The sequence below is a fragment of the Saccopteryx leptura genome, chromosome 6, assembly GCF_036850995.1.
Source record: "Saccopteryx leptura isolate mSacLep1 chromosome 6, mSacLep1_pri_phased_curated, whole genome shotgun sequence".
In the NCBI taxonomy this organism is placed as follows: Eukaryota; Metazoa; Chordata; class Mammalia; order Chiroptera; family Emballonuridae; genus Saccopteryx; species Saccopteryx leptura.
The window spans coordinates 178564891-178584885 of record NC_089508.1 but is presented as its reverse complement, the minus strand read 5'-3'; the positions used below and the strand labels follow the sequence as shown (position 1 = coordinate 178584885).

General features: G+C 48.7%; 1 protein-coding gene across 8 annotated transcripts in view; it reads left to right on the top strand.

Moving 5' to 3' along the window:
- EBF1 (EBF transcription factor 1) overlaps positions 1 to 15432 on the top strand; it is a 394807-nt gene extending 379375 nt beyond the window's left edge. For 4 of the 8 annotated variants that reach the window (XM_066341923.1, XM_066341924.1, XM_066341922.1 and 1 more), the window contains exons 12-17: positions 667 to 732; positions 1658 to 1835; positions 2471 to 2650; positions 5715 to 5909; positions 6187 to 6255; positions 13560 to 15432. In XM_066341923.1, coding sequence (XP_066198020.1) covers positions 667 to 732; positions 1658 to 1835; positions 2471 to 2650; positions 5715 to 5909; positions 6187 to 6254 — 687 coding nt within the window. In that variant the 3' untranslated portion in view covers position 6255; positions 13560 to 15432. The remainder of the gene's footprint in view (positions 1 to 666; positions 733 to 1657; positions 1836 to 2470; positions 2651 to 5714; positions 5910 to 6186; positions 6256 to 13559) is intronic. The other 4 variants (XM_066341929.1, XM_066341927.1, XM_066341926.1 and 1 more) reach the window with 1 other exon arrangement.
- The last annotated feature ends 4563 nt before the right edge of the window (positions 15433 to 19995 follow it).

The window sequence follows — 19995 nt, the reverse complement described above, 5'->3', positions numbered from 1 at the left end:
CGTATGTAGGATGAGAATGAATGAGAAAATGACAACATACTGAAGCAGAGAAGAATCACTGTGAAGGAGACTCGCCAGTCATGGACGCTGGTGCGGAGGGAGCTTGTGGGGGCAGGAGAACCCTTTTATCAGCGCCTTTGACAAACAGTGTGTTGTCTCATTGTGTGGTTTACTGCATCACCCCCTTCCATCGTGACGCGACCACACAAGGGAGATAAGGAAGTTTTAATGCCACATGCTTCTTCTCATCGCTGAAGATCGATTGGAAATCCCTCGAAAATGACCTGTGTGATAAGGTCATGGTTCCTGGAATAAGCAATTAAGTGCAAAATAAACACATCTTAGGGATTCATAACATGCACTGAACGACATCGATTGTAGTCATCTAGTAAATGACCCGGCGATTGTATTCAGCAATAAACATATGAGTGCTTTATCGTGCCGATGGCAGACTGTTGAATGATGTATTTTACCTTGCAGTGCCAATGATGCTCACCCTTTGACTCGATTAGGTGTGGATGTGAACAGGGATAAATTGGTGATTTAACACCATCTTGGGGCTCTTTGGAGCAGTGCTTTGGCAAAGGGTAGCCAGAACTGCCACGTGATCGTGATAGGCACAACCTGCCTTCACTCAGAGGGCTGTATCTGTGTTTCCCTTGACAGGAAGTCATCCTCAAAAGGGCCGCGGACCTGGTGGAAGCGCTCTATGGGATGCCTCACAACAACCAGGTGAGCACATGGGGCCTCGGGCCTGGGCGGGCTTTGCCGTTCCACTGACGATCGCAGGTGTCTTATTGCAAAGAAAAAGTCTGAAAACTATAGAGGCCTCACGCGTGAGTTCCAAGTTTAAGTCATTCAGACGCAACACGTTGCAAAGCTATTCCATTCTTCTCTCTCCTTTGGTAAAAAAAAAAAGTTTTATTGCCTTTTCTACTGGATCATTTTCCTTAGGAGAAAAGGCATGCTGTTTAAAAAGAAATCTTCCCTGGGAATGTACCTCATAATAAAGAGAGAGTCGCTGGTGCTTTACTGTGTTCCTCTCAGGTTTTCAAGCAAATTGAGGAGGGAAATGGGAGTTTAATTTCTCCTCCTAAAAAGTATAACAGGGTCTGAATATAATCATCTGCTTCTATTTCATGGGACACATCCCAGGATCTGATGCAAGCTGCTGAGGAAACTGGGAGTGTGACAAGTTGTCCACTCCTTTTTGTGTGTGTCACCTGAGTCAGTGTCCGGGGACACAGAAAGTTATCTACGCCCCTGCCCTTATCTTCAGCGGGAGAGATGAGTGGCGGCACATGTGCACGTGTGTGCGGTGTGTGTGTGTGTGCACGCGTGTTGCCCGAGTTGTGTCACTGATGGTGCTGGCACCTGTTGGGAGGCAGTGTGCAGGGAAGGCTTCGGCAGTGAGCTTCCAGAGTCAGACACACAGGGTTCTGCGGCCAGCTGCGGCCTTAAGTAGCTGCGCCTCCTTGAGTGAGGTCTTCTCCTCTAGGAGCCTCAGTGCCCCCATCTGTGAAATGGGCATGAGGATGATAAGACTAAACTCAAAGGCTTGCAGAGAGGGCTTCAGAATTTAATGCAGTCAACTGGAAAACGGTGTCACTGGGAGTGTGACTGGGCGGCTGAAGGGGACGTTCCCTTTACTTTTCAGGAGATTATTCTGAAGAGAGCGGCGGACATCGCAGAGGCCCTGTACAGTGTCCCCCGCAACCACAGCCAGCTCCCGGCCCTCACTAACACTTCGGTCCACGCAGGGATGATGGGCGTGAACTCCTTCAGTGGACAACTGGCTGTGAATGTCTCTGAGGCATCGCAGGCCACCAATCAAGGTCAGGAGCCTGCTCTTCTTCCTCCCCATTCCCGTCCCTTCCCAGTCTCAACCTACACCCCCCTCCCCAATTATTTGATACAAAACAATTATTTAATTTTTTTTTTTTTCTAAAAGGGGAGGTTCCGTGTTTGTATGCATCAAATACTACTGGAGCATTTTGGTTCTAGCTGCTATATCCGGTAATCTGATAGATGGCGCTAGAGAGATGCGCACTCGGAGCCCTCTCCCTGCTGGCCCTCCCCGTAAACCATGCATGACAGATGTCAGAGAGGGGTGGAATTAAAGTTCTGAGGGGCCAAAGCACAGCATCCTGGCTCAGGGAATAGGAACCTGTTAACTTCAGGGCACATCTCGTGGATTGGGATTTATTTCTGCTCCAAAATGATAATTTATAGGCCTTGCCTTGCCACTTCTCACGGCCCTGCTAAGTATTTATGATCTCTGAAGAAATGTGCCGTTTGCTCGCTTCCCATTTTAATCACAGAGCTAGCTCCACCAGCCCACGCCCATGAATCACCCAACCCCTTCCCCCCAGACGCGGACACGGGGAGGGGGCAGGATGCAGAGCCCTGCCCCCATCTTCTAGGACCGCCACCCTCACCCCCCCCCCCCGTTTTTGTCCCCGCCCCTCAGGTTTCACCCGCAACTCGAGCAGCGTCTCGCCGCACGGGTACGTGCCGAGCACCACCCCCCAGCAGACCAACTACAACTCTGTCACCACGAGCATGAACGGATACGGCACGGCCGCCATGTCCAATTTGGGCGGCTCCCCGACCTTCCTCAATGGCTCGGCTGCCAACTCGCCCTACGCCAGTAAGTAGCGCTGTGTGTGTCCTGCATTTCTGCACTTGGTCACGCAGTAAGCTGACCCAGGTGACGCGACTGAAGGCAGTATTGTCCCCATCCCGAAGCCTTCTTAACTGTCAAAACTTAGCTGCCACCTAAAGCAGCAGTCTGATGTCATGGCTAGAACTCGAGCTTGGAGTCAGATGGGGCTGGGTCACTAATGGGAGGCCCCGGGCAAGTTCATTTCCTCGCCAAGCCTCGGTTTTCTCACCTGGAAAATGGGGGAGGAACTGGCGCACACCCCATACTGCTGTTGTGAGACTTTGATAAAATAATGCATGTGATGAGCTTGTCCTGGGGCCTGGCCCATGAGAGGCACATCCACGAAATCCAGGAACTCATAGGACAGAACGCTAATAGTCAGTGGTACTGGTCGGGTCGCACAGGGACGAGCCTAAAGCTTCTGCTCTCTCCCTTGAGGAACATGTCTCCTTTGTTCTTTTTCATGCTTGGAATGTCCCCCCTTTGTGTTTGTTATGTACTTTAAAAGAAACAACCAATGGAGAAAAATACACTTTAATTGTTCCAAAAGTCTGGCATCACACACACACACACACACACACACACACACACACACACGCATGCACACACAACATTCTTTGGTGCCTGTCTTTAAAAAGTTTAGCTTAAACATTTTCTTGGTAGCACACTGAGATTGCAGCTGACGAGCCTCGCTGAACTGGCATCTGGATGCGTCACTTGCTGTGTCTCTCCACTCGCCGGTCACCCTCGGAGGGTTTTTATGTAGATCACCAAGTTCATCTTGGGCAGTGTGGGTGACTTTTGCCTAATGTGTGGCCAAACTTTTAAAGACAGTTGTAGAATGTTAGAAGATGTGTTGTTAAATGAAAGAATATCTGTGACTTTAAAAAAAAAAAAAAAAAGAGTCTTGGCTAAAAATACTGAAAGTGACTCTGTCTCAAATAGTGGAGATGTGGGGAGTGCTGACCCTTTGAAAGAGGAGGGCTCCGTCTTGGCCTCGGAATAAAGTTATTTCTGAAAGCAATACTTAGGGCTTTTTGCTTTCTGGGTGAGTTCTTAGGCTCAGCGTGTGCTACCTTTTTATATTTCTGCTTTGTTCAGAACCGGCAGCTTGTTAACATTTAAAACTTGCCCCCAGTCATCTGCTCACATTCTGTCTGTCTGCTCAGGAGTCAGCGTCTGGGGCCCGTCCCGCATAGATTTTGATCATGGGAAGATTGTTTCTTATAGATCTGTCATTGTGGTGGTCTCTCATCTACTCGATTAGAACGCGTTTCAATCATGACCTGAAAATTAAAAGGTGGCATTCTTAATTAAATCAATAAACTAATTGCTCTATGGTAGCAATTCAATTTAAGGGCTCGGATGGCCCCGTCTCTTCTCGGGTCCGGGCAGACACCGAGCAACTCCAGCCCGAGGAGGCATCTGTCAGACGGTGCGACTTGGAACGTTTAATTTTCATTAATTGATTTCCTCAGTGCTCACAAACATAGTACTAAATTCTCAAATAGGCTCTCAGATGCGATGGTTTTCATCTGCATAAATGCAAATAAAACAATAAACACAAAACCCAGCTGATTTGAGTTTTTGCCTCCACAATATTTAATTATTCATAAGCCACTCATGTTGAAAAATCCCTCACAGAGTAAAAAAAAAAAAAAAAAAAAAAAAAAGACATTCCACTGGTGAACACACTTTGTGGCGTGGTGGGTGATAACTAATACTGTTAGAACAAATGGGCCTGCCTGGCTGCGTTTCACCCCTTCCACTGTTCACCGCCCCCCCCCCCCAAACTCCCCACCTCTAAATACACATCATGGTTGCATTTGCCAGCGAGATTAATTGCCTTCCTCAGAGAACCAGCAGCATTTTCAAGTCTAGGAATATCTAGAAATCAAACCTCTAGTGCAGGGGTTTTGCAATTTAAATGGGTGTTATTATTGAGCATATATTCATATTTACACATCCTAAGAGTTATATACAAGTGCCAGCCCCGTGAAAAGAAAAGGTCCAGTTTAGGGAATGTTTGTGGGAACTGAGGCTGGCGGCTCTGTGGTCTGCTCTGTGAGGCACTGAGCATGTCTGGACTGTGCACCGCCGAGAACGGCTTACAAGGGGGCATTTTCCCCAATGGCTGATGCTGCCTGTGACCGATGTGAGTCCCACTTCCTTAGCTTTCTAAAATCAATAGGCCCAGGGTAAGGCCACCTCAACAGCTGTTGGGATGTCAGTGGGCTCGTGGCAGTGTGGGGCCTTTTCCCCTGGCTCTCTCCTTCGTTTGCAGGGTAGTGTGGTAGGAAGAGCCCTGAATTGGGGTTCGGTTCCTGGCATCACCAGTCTAGCCATGGCCCTTGGGCAAGTCCCTCAACTGTCTTCTGAGTTTTAGCTTGCTCCGTTTGTTGGCTCAGGTGTAAGAAAGGGTGTGACAGGCCCCGAGTTAAGCTCGTTTGGACTTTGGCATCAGAGGAAAAGGTTATAAAGGTTCTTGTGCATGATAAAGCAGGTGTGACGTTCACAACTAATGTGGAAAGTCGCCCTGTAGAAGGAAGTGCGTGGAGTGTGAACGGAGTGCCGGGACTCAGGGACAGCACTCGTCCTTTTCCTGGGGGATGCTGGAGGGGGGTGGGTGGATGAAAATGCTTGTTTCGTGTGTAGAGGACTGGGTGTGCGCAAAATCTGCCTCCTAAAGTAACCAAGGATTATCAGCAACCTAGCAAAGATAGGAGGCCGGGAAAAAGGACCATGGTTGGCGGAGCAGGTGCGTCTCCCAAACTCTTCCCTCTCCCCAGGCAGCTAGTGCTGGTCCTCTGGTCACTGGTGATCCCCATCCCTGCAACGACCAGGCTGGGAGTGTTTACAGGAGGCTCCCACTGCTTGTTATTCACGCACATGTGTGTTCCCTCCAAGGGGGACACAAGGAGTCTGGAACTTGGGCTTTTCATCCACACCTCGCTGGCCGGGCCGGGCGGGGTAAGGGCCGGGCCTGAGCCGCCTGGCGTCGGGGTGCCAGGCGAGGCGCTGACTTCCGCTTTCCCTGTTGCCCCCCCAGTCGTGCCATCCAGCCCCACCATGGCCTCTTCCACAAGCCTCCCCTCCAACTGCAGCAGCTCCTCCGGCATCTTCTCCTTCTCACCAGCCAACATGGTCTCCGCCGTGAAACAGAAGAGTGCTTTCGCGCCCGTCGTCAGACCCCAGACCTCCCCGCCTCCCACCTGCACCAGCACCAACGGGAACAGCCTGCAAGGTAAGCCCAGGCCCCTCCCGGGGCCCGGAGCAGGTGCGCCTCTGCCGCCGTGGGGACCAGCCTGGGCCCGCCTGCCTGCTTCTCTGCCCTCACCTCTTCTGTGGTCACTTTCCCCGCCGCCCTCCCCGGCCCTCTGCTGCTAGTGGTGCCCGAGCAGTCCTCTTTCCCACGCCACCGTCTGCTCAAACCCGGGATTTGCGCGAGAATGCTGTTTCTCCTTACTAATGCGGTCGTTTCTCTCTCCTCCTCTCTCATTCCCCGTGCTCGCCATAATCAGACCAGTCTTTTGTGGACTCTAGCAAGTTCTCCACTGCAGGGTCTCTCCCGGGACTGGCCTTCTCCTGAAGTAGGTCAACTTCCCTTCCTGTTGGCTGTGTCAGAGTGAGTGTGTGTGCGGTTGATAGCAGGGAGGGGCGAGCCATGGCCTGACCGGAGCCCTGACCATGGAGCGTTCTAGACCAAAGGCCCGAGACTTACGAACGAGATCGGTTCTGTTGGTTTGTCTCTAAGGTACATATACCTATTCAATGCAACTTAGATGTTTGTCTTAATATTTATTTTACCTTTCTGTGCATATAAGTACACATTTTCAAACCGATCTTGTCCGTCGGCTGAGGACTGCCTGTGTTGGCACCCAGAAACCCCAAAACACCACTAGGCTATTTAGGTTCGTATTGAAATTGTTCCATCTCCCTCAGCCGAGAATATAGAAAACAATAGAGTCACCAAGAGTTGAAGTAACCTTTTTGTTTATTGAGAAAAAAGAAAGAACACCCGTCGAATAGTTTTCTTACATGCTGGCCTGGTGTGGTGGTGGTGACCTGCGCGACCTCGTCCCTTCCCCCACAGCAGGGTCACATGCTGGGTACTCAGCTTCTACTCTATAGGTGAGAAAATGGAAGGTGAGGGAAGTGATCCAAGTGCCCGACTTCCGACAGCTGGTCTGGCGGGAGCTGGTTTCAAACTCAGGCTCGACAATTCATCTCCTCTTCCCATCTCCCAAGCACGTTATTACTCCAAGAGGGCAGCATGGGGTGCGCAGGCTTCCTGTGGCAGCTGGCGGGGTAAGAACGTCAATACAATAAGCTGCTGCCGGCTACTGAGCACTCAGGGGGCGCTGTGCTCAGGACTGAGCGAGCTGCATCTTACACCCCCACCACTTCCGGCTGAAACAGGACGGCCAGTGTGATCTCCATGGTACAGAGGCTGGAACTCAAGTGTGAGGAGAGGAAGTCCCTGTCCACAGGCCCAGCCGGTCAACAGTGGGGATGCCTGGGAACCCGCAGGGTCTGCGCCCCGATCCCTGGCCTACGCAGCTCCCTTGAGGGCGGGCGAGTAGTTGGACCAGGGAGCTACATCTCAGGCAGTGGGATTCCTGTTAGGAAAGGCCCACCCCCATTAGCGGATGCACCCGCTCATGCAAGTCTGACTCCTGTTAGCTAAAAATAATGCTCTGTCACCCTCAGCACAGGAGGGGGGGGGTGTTCCTTAAATGAACATAACTTAGGATGGGCTTACCTAAGGGTAAGACACGTGGGAAGGAGAAGCCGCTCTGAGCTGCCAGTCACCGCCTTTGTGGAGCACAGATCTGACGTCAGAACAAGGTGAGGGGCGGTGCTTGGGACGAAAAGGCCCCAGGACTCCCGTGAGCCGGCCCTCCCGCAAGGCCATGCTGAGTGGGGACGGAGAGAGAAGGGACGGGAAACAGGGACCCGGCCCAGACTTGAGAACCTCCTCGCTTTAGGGCGTGTAGGGGTGTATGTGCATGTGTGTGCGCGTAATGATGAAATGGCTTCAGGACAGGGACACACGCAGTTTGTGCATGTGTCACCCCCCAGGGCATTGCTAACCCCGGTCAGTGCAGAGTGCAGAAGTACAGCAGCGCCCGCTTCTGACGGCCAGCAGCAGAGAGCGCGCGGTGGGGAGGGCTAGCTCAGGAACCGGCCTTCCGGACTTGCTGTGGTGGACGCCGCCCTTTCCTCCCGACTGGGTACGCGTCCAGGAGGTTCTTTTCGGTGGTTTTGTTCTCCCGACGTTGTCATGGACCCAACGTCCCTACTTTTGAGGGCGGCAGTGGAGGAGGGCTGGGCAGAGAAGTGAAGCCGATGCTGACGCCATCCTTCTTCCTGGCCCGGCCTGCTCCGCCCCGCTCCACTCCCACCAGGACACTGACCTGCAGGGCCCGGTGCGCCTCTGCATGCAGTGCCGGCCACCGCGGGGTGCTCCTGCTGGCCTGTGGGTCTCCTCTGACTATGTGGCGGTCTGACAGTGGGCTCCCAGAACCAGAACAAAAGACTTACTTTATCTTCCGCTTTCAAAGCCCCACTTCTTCCATGGAAAAGGACAGAGGTGGGTTACAGAATTGCAGGTGACACTGGCCTGTTACAGTGCTCCGCCTCCTCGTCACCCTTAGAGTAACACCTACTTCTTTTGGACCCACCTAGTTCAGGACTGATTGTTAAGACAGGACAAGTAACAGAGGAAGAGTTGGTTAAGCAAATTGACCATGTAAACAAGATTAGAGGTGACACATTGAGACTGTTTAAGGACTTTAAAGGTCTATTACCACCAACTAGCACTCTGCTAATGGCACCTCATTGTTTTTATTTTTTAAAAGCCATCTCCTTAAAGAGCTCATCCCAGCACCCCTTCTTACCTCCTCTGGTGACGGCATGCCTGGTTATCCCCGCCGTCTCACATGATGGGGGTGACGGTCGCAGCCACCAGCACGGGAGGGCTGGTTCCCAGCCTGGCTTCTGCATGATCTCAAACCCCCCCCCCACCCCTTTGATGTAGGCTGTTTACTGTGCCCATTTTACAGACTCAGAAACTGAGGCTTAGAGCCCATCGAGACTTACGCAGCCAGCAAGGAAGGGGAGCCTGGGGCTGAAGCCCTCGTGCTTGGTGGCCACACTGTGCTCCAGCCACTGGGCTAGGCCCACGTAGACTACACAACCCTGACCGTAAACACTTCCCCTGCATTAAGAGAAATGCAGCATCGCCCTGAAGGAGGCAGGGGTTTCTGGGAGAGGCGAGGCACCCAGCTGTGGACGTTCAGAGGGAAAGATAGAGGGAAGTCAGAATGACCTCCTGGAAAGGGCTGCCTTTGGACCGGACCTTGGAGGAAGGGCAGGTAGGATCTGGTACGGGAGATGCAGGAAGGGGCACTCAGGCGGAAGGATTGAGGACAGCTTGAGCCAGCGTCACGTGTGGTAACCAGCAAGCCAGTCTGCATCCCGACGTCCAGGTGCCAGGGGGCGGGTCGAACGAGGAAACCCTTCATCAGTCAAAGCTCCATTCTCTACGTCTAGTTCATAGTTCAGTTTCTCCTGTGATCCCAACTGGCTTCCTCTCCAGGCAGGTAAAAGCCTTCGACCATTCACCTTATGTCAGCCCTCGGTCTCAGCACTTCCAGAGTTTTACAGGATGTTCTGTGAAAAAAATGTAAATGTGCTCAGATTTAGTAATCGGTGCATACTGAGCTGCCATCTTGGAGATCCAGAATGCAACAAGGGTCATTAAAGGCTCCGAGACCTCCTGTAATAAACAGATAAAAAGACTTCCATTTAGTTTTCTGAACGTCTTTGCCCACAGAACCCTTTTGTGAATGTTAACACAGCTGTATTTTGGGTTTAAAGAGAAAATGCAGAGAAATCTTCCATTCTTTTCTAGATAAAATGATTGATAAATCCTGATTCTAGACTGCCCAAGTGTCTGTCTGTATAGGTCAGACTTGAGTCACCTAGCATACTTGTTGCCATGGAGACGTCTCCACTTCTAGCCAAGGCCCCTTAGAGCAGCCATTTTCAACCTGCACGGACCAGTGCCTGCAGAAGAGCTGACTGCCCTGATGTGATCTGAAGACCAGAGTTTCTACTCACCGGGCCCATAATCCCTGGTGGACAGGCGCCCACCCACAGACTAAGGGTGGAGCACCACTGCCCTAGAGCACGCCTTCTCTGCCACTTCGGGCCACAGAGGACTTCATTACTCGAGAGAGGAAGCCCCAAGAAGGCTGTCCCCATCCATTGAAACCACCCCCAATGTAGTGGTTTTAAACCCTAACCATGTCCTTGACAGTTCATGCAGCAGTGAGTGAAAAATTAAAAAACAAAGCCCCCCCCCCCCCCCATACTGATTTTTCCTTTCTTCCACTTTGTTGAAACTCAAGACTGGCTGATTCTGGGTAGTGTGTATTCCAGGAGTGGATCTTGTGAGACGGTCTTTTTCTTGATGCACCTGTTCAGTTTGTGTGAGAGCCCCCCCCATTCTGTTCCTGGTTAGCTCAGAACTCTTTCTTCCACGGTGGTTCAAGGAAGGCCACTGTCCACGCTGCCGCTCCACGGTGCCCCGGCTCTGCAAAACTTTCTATTTTCTCCTGTTCCTACGAAAATGTGGAAACTACAGAAAAAAGGCTCTGCCTTTCTCACTGGTAGTCTTCTGAGCTTCTGTCACAGGACACGGTCACCTCTGCCTTGTGACAACTTGGCACATGTGGCTGTATGTGCTGTGCCCTCATGGAAGTCTTCATGGGCTCCGTCTGGGCAAGTCGGTGTGCCAGCGCTTTTCTGGAAGGGGGCAAGCTTCGGACACTCACCCCTCTCACCCACATAAGCAATCGTGAGGACTGCAGCACAGAGAGAGAAACAGCTCCCAGTAGCTCCGGGAGCTGCCCTGCAGCCCCGCCGTGAAGCTTGTTTATGAAGAGGCCTCTTTAGAAGTGTCTGAACTCAGAGGCCACAGACGATCTTTCCCCCGAGTTGACTCAGCAGCAAGAATTCTGCATCTGGACTTTCGGAAGTCTGAGAAGCGGCAAGCTGTGACCCCTGATGTAAAATGTAGTTTGGGGTGTAGCTACCTGTGGGCCTCCTTCCGGAGAGGGGCCCTGTGGCTTGCATTAGAGTCTCAGAGAAGGGAAGAGAAAGGCTGAGACACATGGGCAGACCGAAGCCAGCCCTCAGAATACCTTCAGATGTGTGTGTGTGTGTGTGTGTGTGTGTGTGTGTGTGTGTGTGTGAGAGAGAGAGAGAGAGAGAGAGAGAGATTTTTCATTATTTGTAACTTGGATCCACTGAGCAATTTTTTTTTTAATCCACATCCTTACCTCTTCTTGAAATAACTCAGACCTAGTGGCTGTGTGCGGCCTCCCTGCAGAGGAGCGCGCAGTGGGCAGTCACATCGCCCCAGCTCAGGGCACTGGGTGCGCAGCCCCTGGATGCGGGTAGAAGAGCTGTCAGCCGTGGAGTAGCAGCACATCATAGCACATCAGGGAGCCTGGCGCACTCGTTCTTCCTGCGGCCCTAGTGCAAGTTTAATCCAGTTAGTCTAATGCATTATGCCAGGCACCAAACTACTGCTTAGGTTTTTTTGTTGTTGTCAATACTGGACATCCTAATGGGACGTTTACAGGCCCCCAACTGATACATGTTGGCTGAACCCACCGACCACATTAGCAGGAAGTTTGTCAATTCTCTGCTTTGCTTTGTGTCCTGTTGTCACTGTCTGGTTACCTGACAAGCCTTGGGGGACCGCCCCTGAATGCCAGGCGCGCAGTAGGTTTTGGTGGAAGGCAAAAGGAGACTTGCAGCTCTTGCCATAGGCTCAGCAAGGCCCTCCTTTAATCAGGGTATCTGGACGCAAAGACCCCAGGAAGGGGGACAGTGCTGTGCTGGCACGAGGCGAAGACCCCCTGCCCCCCACCACCTGCCCTCTTCCTTGTGGCCGCAGCATCGTCAGTTCACCAGGGCAGGCTTGGATGGGAACACCCGGTTCCCTGTTCCATCTAGGGCTCATGTGACTCTTAGGGGGACTGCATGTCCAACTGATCCCCACATCTTTAGGGGGTTTAAGTTGGTCTACATTTGGCCAGAGACACTTCCTGTTTCTAAGAAAAATGGCTTTTGAGGGCTTAAGAAAAAGGCTCCCGGAGCTCCTTGGACTGCACAACGGCTCTTGCAAAACAACATTTGGATGATTTACGTGTAAATGAATCAGAAACATGTGGATTAAATTTCCTTGTGAATACAGATGGGTTTAAAAATTAACGGAAAAAGTGTTTGGCAAAAAAAAAAAATTTTTTTTTCTTTAATTGAATCTAAAATGTCAGGGGCAGGGGAGGGGAAGAGCGAGGTATGTGGGGGCCCTTGGGCTCCGGCCCTGCCCCCAGCCTCCCCGTGTCTGCTGTGCAGGCTCCCTGTTAACTGGGGCTCAATGTTTGTTCTAATGGCTCAGTGCTGCAGACATAAGACTTGGGAAATGAAGAGGGTCACTTCCTAGATGCAGTCATCGCTGACTAGAACATTCATTTAAATTTAGAATTGCCAATTAAAAAAAAAAAAGAAAGCAACAACTTTCTCTGGCCGACAGCCCGCAAGGCCATCTTTGGGAGCCAAAGATGGCTGCCACTTGCTTCTAATGGAAACATCTCTCTCATCTCTGTCTTTTCCAAGTTGCCTCCCTGTTTGAATGGTCTTTTAGCCATCCCTTTCTTCCTCACACCCGTCATGTGAAGTGTGCCACGTGGCCTGGTGCCTATGTGGGATCAGAAGAAACAGCCCAGAGAAGTCAAACAACTAACACAAGGTCACACAGCGAGCATAGCAGCAGAAGAGATGGGTTAGAAATAACAGCAGGTCACCTCCATTAGGTCCTTCCCAGGAGGGGGGGGGGGGCCCTGAGCTGAGCATGCCTCAGGTAGTTTTACCTAAATCTTCACAGACCCTGGCGATATCACAGTATCTGCAAATACGGATTCCCCACAGTTTCTAGCTGAGGGGCAGAGGTTCAGGGGGCCGGAAACTGCGTCCGGAGGACAAAGTGAGCAGGAAAGCGGATGTGGGATGCTGGTCTGTCAGACCCCAGGCTCTTCCACGTACTAACTGCAGCCTCCTGAGTCTGAATGCTTCGAGAGATTTCCCATTACCCAGACAGCCCTCCCCTTCCCCAGAACCTCACCCCCGCTGCCCTGGGCTGTGGGCTTCTAGGGGCAGGTTCAGATCGTTCTAGAAGCCTGAGGAAAGCAGTGGCATATATAAGACATCCTTGGAGTTTCCTGCACACCCGCCTTCTCCTCCATCCGTCCTCCCAGGCCCGCGGTAGCCGCGGTGGCCTTCTGTCAGCCATGAGGGCAGGATGGAGGCGCTCCGCCTTGGCCCTCTGGTCCTTGGGCTACGAGCTAGTAGGGAGCACAGACAGATCATGGTGTTTGGTAAAAAGTGCTGGCACTTGGGATGGACTGGTTTTTCATTTTGTATTTTGGAAGGTGAAGGGGGTGGGAGGGAGAGAAAAAGAGTGACAAATTGAAAATTCTCACTGTTTTGCAAGGTTCGGGGCTGTGACTTTCCCAGCGGCATTCAAACTATGCAACTTTCCAGTTAGGTTGTAAAATTGAAATCAGATTTGGAGGGATGTTGAGAATCTCTTGCTCTGTTAAAACCACATACACAGGCCGGTATATTATCATTCTTAATATAAAGTACATGCATGTTTTATGCAGAAACACTTCAGGGAAGAGGAGAACACAGTTGTAGCCAGTAGTCAACCAGCATAGTGGTGTGTGGGTGGTTTTTTTCCCCCCAATTTTATGATTTTTTTTTTTAACGTGAGAAGTTTTGAGGCAAAACCACTGACTTTTGTCTTCTCTTTCCGCAGCGATATCTGGCATGATTGTTCCTCCCATGTGAAAGAATTGCCTTGAAGAATTTTATTAATGAAGAGGTTGAATTCTGCTACAGAGAGTAATCTGATACGAGTCCCAGAGTGGAACTTTTAAACTCAGGCCTTTTTAAGAGGAATCACAAAATAACTGCAGATTTTTAAACAAACAATATCACCAACCTTGCAAACACTGAAATTGGAAGGGATCTGTCAGTGCAGGGTGTTGGTTCAAGTTGTACCTCCCAGATGTTTGGGGGATATATTTATTCTGTGTTGATAAAAAAAAAAAAAAAAAAGCAAATCCACTTTTTTTTTTAAGCTTAACTCTGCAGTCATTCGTCTTTTATAAACCATAAACCTGTATACAAGGGACACTATAAATAAGACCCCACGTTTTAATTTATGATGTTTTTAAAGCTGTGTAAAGGGAGAATGAAGTGGTGATATTTACAAAAAAAGTTAAAAAGAAAAAAGGAAAAAAAGAAAAGAAAAAAAGCTTGTATGGGACAGAATAGGAATGCCAGTTAGATTTTTTAGAAAACTAAGAGTCGGCTTTTGCGCCTTAAAGCATATCAAATGGTAGTTAGCTCAGACAGTACGTTTTCAGTATCTAACTTAACATGCCAGCCCCTAGCAGTGCAAGCTTATCTCTCTCTTTTGTATCTGTCGTCCTACGTACCTGTGTAAATAAATGCAGCCTGGAAAGTTAAAACGTGATGTTAAGTGATCACATGGTTTTTGTTTTTTTTTTTTCCTTCCCTTCTACTCAAAAATCCAGTGCCTCTAGACAGATTGTTAAAACTGCATATTTGAACCTGATTATCGTTCTCGCTTTTAATTATGTCCACTTCTTCTGAAGCCGATGGCCTCTGGAGAGCTTGGGTGGCGCACTTACTGTGTGAGAATCTCCTTTTGAGACTTCATGGAACAGGGTCCAGGCACCGAATTCCATATTACACCCTTCAGTTGTCAAGCCAAAACCCCTTCCTGCACTCCCGCCATTTACAAGGTAAAAGTTTACGCGTCCTAAATGCTGACTTCACACTGACCCTCCCAAAGCCGACAGAAGCAAGATGGCGGGTATTTCCGATTTCCCATTGGAGACAGAGAGAGGACCCTGACATTTGCAATATAATAGATTGAAAGGCTAGGTTAAGTGCTTTGGAATGAAGAGTAAAAGGAAGCTGGGAGAAAGGAGATGGTAAAGACTTCCAAAACATAGTTTTCTGTTCAATGGGAATTTTTGCTCTCATTATCTGGGAAGTGTTCTTAAGAATAAGAATAGCAAAGATGCAGCAAAGCTATGAGGATGCATTTGCCTGCTATTTTTTTCTTTGATGTTGTGTTTTTGTACGTAGTTATAAATACTGTAGATTTTTTTGTGATTTTTTTTTTTTTTGCCAAAGCTGTGGTTCTATTTATACATTAATCTATTATTGTCTTAAGACAGTTTTTTTTTTTCAATATCACAAAAAGATTTTACTGCATATTTTGCAAAGGAAACAAAAAACAGCTCACTCCCTTTAGCTTGCACATACTTGCGAAGTTAGTTACAAGGCTTTCTGTTTTAAAGGGGATTTTGTAAAATATCCATATAAATAATGTATTTATCTTTGGAATTTGTACATTGCTTTCCCCTTCTTCCTTTTCCTCCCACCCCCAATTTATTTTATTGTGTATGTTTGCTATGTGGAAAGTGCGTATTTGGTTGGTCACCTACAGTTGTATTAGCTGTTTCAATGTGATTTTTAAACATTTCATTTATAGTTATTTTTAGTATTGTTTTAAACCATGCTTCAATTTTTTTAAATTTCCACCCAAAAGCCATTGTCTATTTTTGTATTATTTGTAAGTTAAGAAGTTTTTTCCAATATATGGCAAAAAAAAATAGTAGCATATTATTCTTGTAGCATTTAGTTCTGTAGATTAAAAAAATGTATCCTTTGCTTTGGAAACTTACAAAAAAAAAAAACCCTAATGTTGTTTTACTCTATTAATATGCATGGAATCTCTCCCTCTGGAGTGACGCATTTTGTGCATTAAATTCCGGAGAGAAACTTCATAGAAATCAATGAACATTCTTTCTTAAGTCTGCTTGTATATTTCCTGTCTTTCACATAAATATAAACCAGCAGATTGGATGCCTTAACAATGCAAATCATTCATTTCACTTGTACATTGTAACTGTGCACCAGAACTGTCAGTCATCACTAACATTGTAAGAAAAAAGAAAAAGAAAAAAGAAAAAAAAAAAGAAATCGAAAAGCACAAAAGAACTGTTTTGTTACCTTAAGACAATGTAACTTTTTCTAGTAGAGCAAGAAATTTACAACAATGCTGCAACTGTGCATGCCCCCATATGGATTTTGCAATGGTTTTCACTAGACTGTCAGAGTGCGATTTTTATGGGTTGGGGTGGGTGGGGGAGGGGAGTTGCGGGAGGGAAGGGCGGGGAGGAAAGCTGATTTTTCATGGTGAGAAATAATAATAATGATGATTAATAATAATAAAAAAACTGGAAAATGTAAGCAAGGTGGACGCGTTGCTTCTCGGTACTCAGAAAGGTTGTCTGAATTCGTGCGGTAAGCTCTGGCCTGAAGATGTGTACAATTTAAAGCCATATTTTGTCTGGTGAGCCCCTTAACGGTTTGTGAAGGAACGGTCAGCCGGTGAGGTGTCCGGCTCAGACCCTGACGACAAACGCCACCCATCTGTCAGCCATGTGTAGTGTGGTTAGAGCTTCTCTGGAAAGTCCAAAGAACCTTTAAAATACATTTAATTTCTGTTTGGTTGCCTCTCTATATATTGATTAGATGGAAAGATGTCCTGGCCCTCTGATCCTCTTTCTTCTACACAAAACAAACACACGTAAAAGATGTTCCCCTAAATACAGAATATGGCTTTAAGAACATGACATAGAGAATTAAGATTTCAGTTTTGGGGAAAAATACAGCTTCTGGATGACTGGATTGCATAACGTGCCCTGGCCTCACACTGTACTAGAATGCAGCTAAACGAAGTCATCTCTAAATCTACTAACCTTTTACCTTCTTATCCCACTTTTTGAATAGACACACACTGTACAGTTCAATTGTTAGAGAACCTAACTACTGTAGAGATTGTTATAATTTTTTTTTTTTGCAAAAATTCAAGCTGTAAAAACTTTTCAACTTTCACAATATTTAATTAAAGTTACTTCCTGTCTGTGATGGCAGCTCCTAGTTGTGTATTCATTTCAATAATTCAGATGAGCCCAAGTCCAACATAATGTAAAAGGTCTGTGCTTGCCGTTACTCAGACCAGTGTTGACACTCAGAAAAGAAAGGAGGGTCGTCCTGGGACACCCGCTTTCTTTCTTTGTAAATCCTTGGGGATTTGCTCATCTGGGATGCAAATGGAACACGCACAGCGTACTGCTGCCCTCTGCTGGCAGCATCTGGGTGCACACGTGCCCATGCCAGCCTACAGAGGAGCCCAGAGCCCCCACAATTTTACCAGCCAAGCTATGAGAGTCCCCAACTGTGACTGATTTGATAATCCCAAACCTGGCCAGTCTAGGAAACCATCCTGTGCTACAAGTCTGAACCACGCTCTTCACATACAGCTGCTAATTAATCCCTGTGAGCCTTTTGGTCAATTAATTATGTGCCCTGGCTCATCGATGAGGAGGCACGTGTGAACTCAGAACCTTTGTGAGCTACAGTTTTAAATCTCCTGAGGGTGAGACACTTTACATGTTGGCCCAAACCAAATTTACATGGAGTCAAACATCCCACGAACGCCTGATAGGTACAAAATCCAGTAAAACTGTTTCAAGTTTCATCAAGACCATAAGTCTTCCTAAGTGCACATTAGTGCTTTCCCTACTTTGCAATTGTTGGACCTGATAGGGCTCATGATGCTTGCAGACGCCTTGAGAACTGAGCAAATAGGCCCTCGACCAACAGAAAGTTGATGGTCAGAGCTCATAGGGTGTCACACAACCGCCACTGTGACCACCTGCCCTGGGCACCGTTGGCACATGTTTGCTCTGGAGCCCAGTGTGAGACAGTGCAGAGTGCAGCGAGTGGGGTGAAGAGTAGAGAAGCCACCACCCTTTTCTTCAAAAGGGAATCTACGCTGATTCGTTTGGTCATTCAGTATATATATTTTTATTTTTGGAATTCTCCATTTGACACAGAAGATTTTTTTAAAAATGAACAAGAGGCCTCTACACTCGGGACACTCACAATCTCAGACAAGACAAGTCTACTCAAATTAGTCTAGAACATTTGGTTCGAGTGAGGCATGCCACAATGCTCCACAGAATCAAATGGACATCACACCTCTATGTACTGGCTCCTACATTCCTTAAGGCCTATTTCTCAGAAGGAAGCATTCATTCATTCATTCACCTTGAAGGTTTACTATGCATCTGGCACCAGGTGAGGCACAGTGGATTCCTCAGTGAGCACACAGACACTGGTCCCGTCTTCATGGAGCTTATAGTTGAGCGGGGCAAGCTGATACTATGCAGCAACACAAGTATAATCAAACCCAGCAATAAAGGCAATGAAGGAAAAGTCTGTAGTGCTCTGAAAGTATATTACAGCGGTATCTGACGTAGGCTAAAGGGCTGGGGAAGGTTTCCAGAGAAAGCGACGTTTGAGCTGCAATGTGAGGGATGAGGTCACCAGGTAGAGGCACTAGGCAGAGGGAGTGAGGGCAGGTGTAGGGATCGCAGCTTTGAGCAGGGATATGGTGCGTTCAGGGACAAAGTCTGCGTGAGGGGTGTACCCAGATGTGCAAGCTGGCGCTTTGCAGCTTGGGAAGTTCAGTTCAGAACACGTGCTGAGCACCTACTGTGTGCTTGGCCCTCTACTTGAGGCTGGGCTGCACTAGGGAGCCCAGTTGTCATTCCTGACGCCTATGGCCAGGCTGGGCTGCACTAGGGAGCCCAGTTGTCATTCCTGTGCCCTGGCTCATCGATGAGGAGGCACGTGTGAACTCAGAACCTTCGTGAGCTACAGTTTTAAATCTCCTGAGGGTGAGACACTTTACATGTTGGCCCAAACCAAATTTACATGGAGTCAAACATCCCACGAACGCCTGATAGGTACAAAATCACAGCCCCGTACGCGCGTCCGCAGGGACTATGCCGGTTAAACAGGAGGGGGTGAGCTGCGGGAGAAGCTGCACGGAGCCCTTCTCCCCAGGCAGTTGCTCCCATGTGCGAATGTGGGCCCAGTGATGCCTTTTCTTTATCAAGAATACCAGGTATATTGTTGGATTGTGTGTGTGTGTGTGTGAGAGAGAGAGAGAAAGAAAAAGAGAGAGAGAGAGAAATTTTCATTTTTTAAATGTCATCTAATCCAAAAATAGTGCTTTCAAAATATTGCATTGAGCCAACAAAGCCCACGAGCTCTAGAATGTCACTTGGGGACTGCTGGCCCAAACGCAAGATACTAGAGGAGATGTTTACACAGCCTGATTTAAAGGGTGTAGCGGTATGTCCTGTCCATGGAGATCACGGAGCGCTGCAAAGAAGGCCCCCCTGAGCGGTGTGAGCAGGGGCCTTCTAAACCGATGAGGGAAAGTAGGGACTGGAAGGCCATGGTCAACGCCTTTGGAGCTGGCTGTGTGAGAAAAATTACTAAAATTAGTGGAAAGGAATAGAAATACTATGGGAAAATGGAGTAGGTACTCATGAAAAAATTTCCCTCTGCTCTGCAGAAGCCACGTTCCGTGCACAGTGCACCGCAGTTTTGTTTCTTTTCGTCTCCTTGCGCCTTGCAGAAGGCTCTCCTGCATGAGGTTACTGCAAGTCGACTGCCAGGGCCTGCGCATGCGCAGAGCCCCGCCTACCCTGGAGTGCCTCGGCCCACTCACACGCTCAATAGTGTTGCTCCTGCAATTATTATTATCCTCTCTCCCCAACGTCATCAATTTCTCCTTCCTCCGTGTTCCTTTCTATTAGCATACAAATATATCACGTTAAAATGTTTTTATTTTGACCTCACTTCACTTTCCGGCTGCCCAGTGCCTTCCTGCTCCCTCGCATAGCGCGTCCCCTCCAAGGAGCGGCGTGTGCCTTGCTCTCTGCTCCACAGACACGCTATCCGTCTCACACTAGGCATTCACGGCAGCGGTGGGCGGTGAGGAGTCTTCCACACTGCACGTACATTTTACAAGCATCCTCCTGGTAGTCCCAGAGAGGATGAACTGGAGAAAGGCGGAGGGGAAGCGGAGGACCACTAGGAGACCGTGGCCGTGGCCCAGGCAAGGAATGAACTGAACAGCTTAGACGAGGAGAACGCAAAGGAGGAACGCGGACAGGATGAGGAATACTCAGCATGCGATCCCAGCCGACCACACTGTATCGTACCGTTCAAAGTTGCGCGGAGACTACGTCTTAGATGTTCTCACCACAAAATGAAAGGGTGACTGTGGG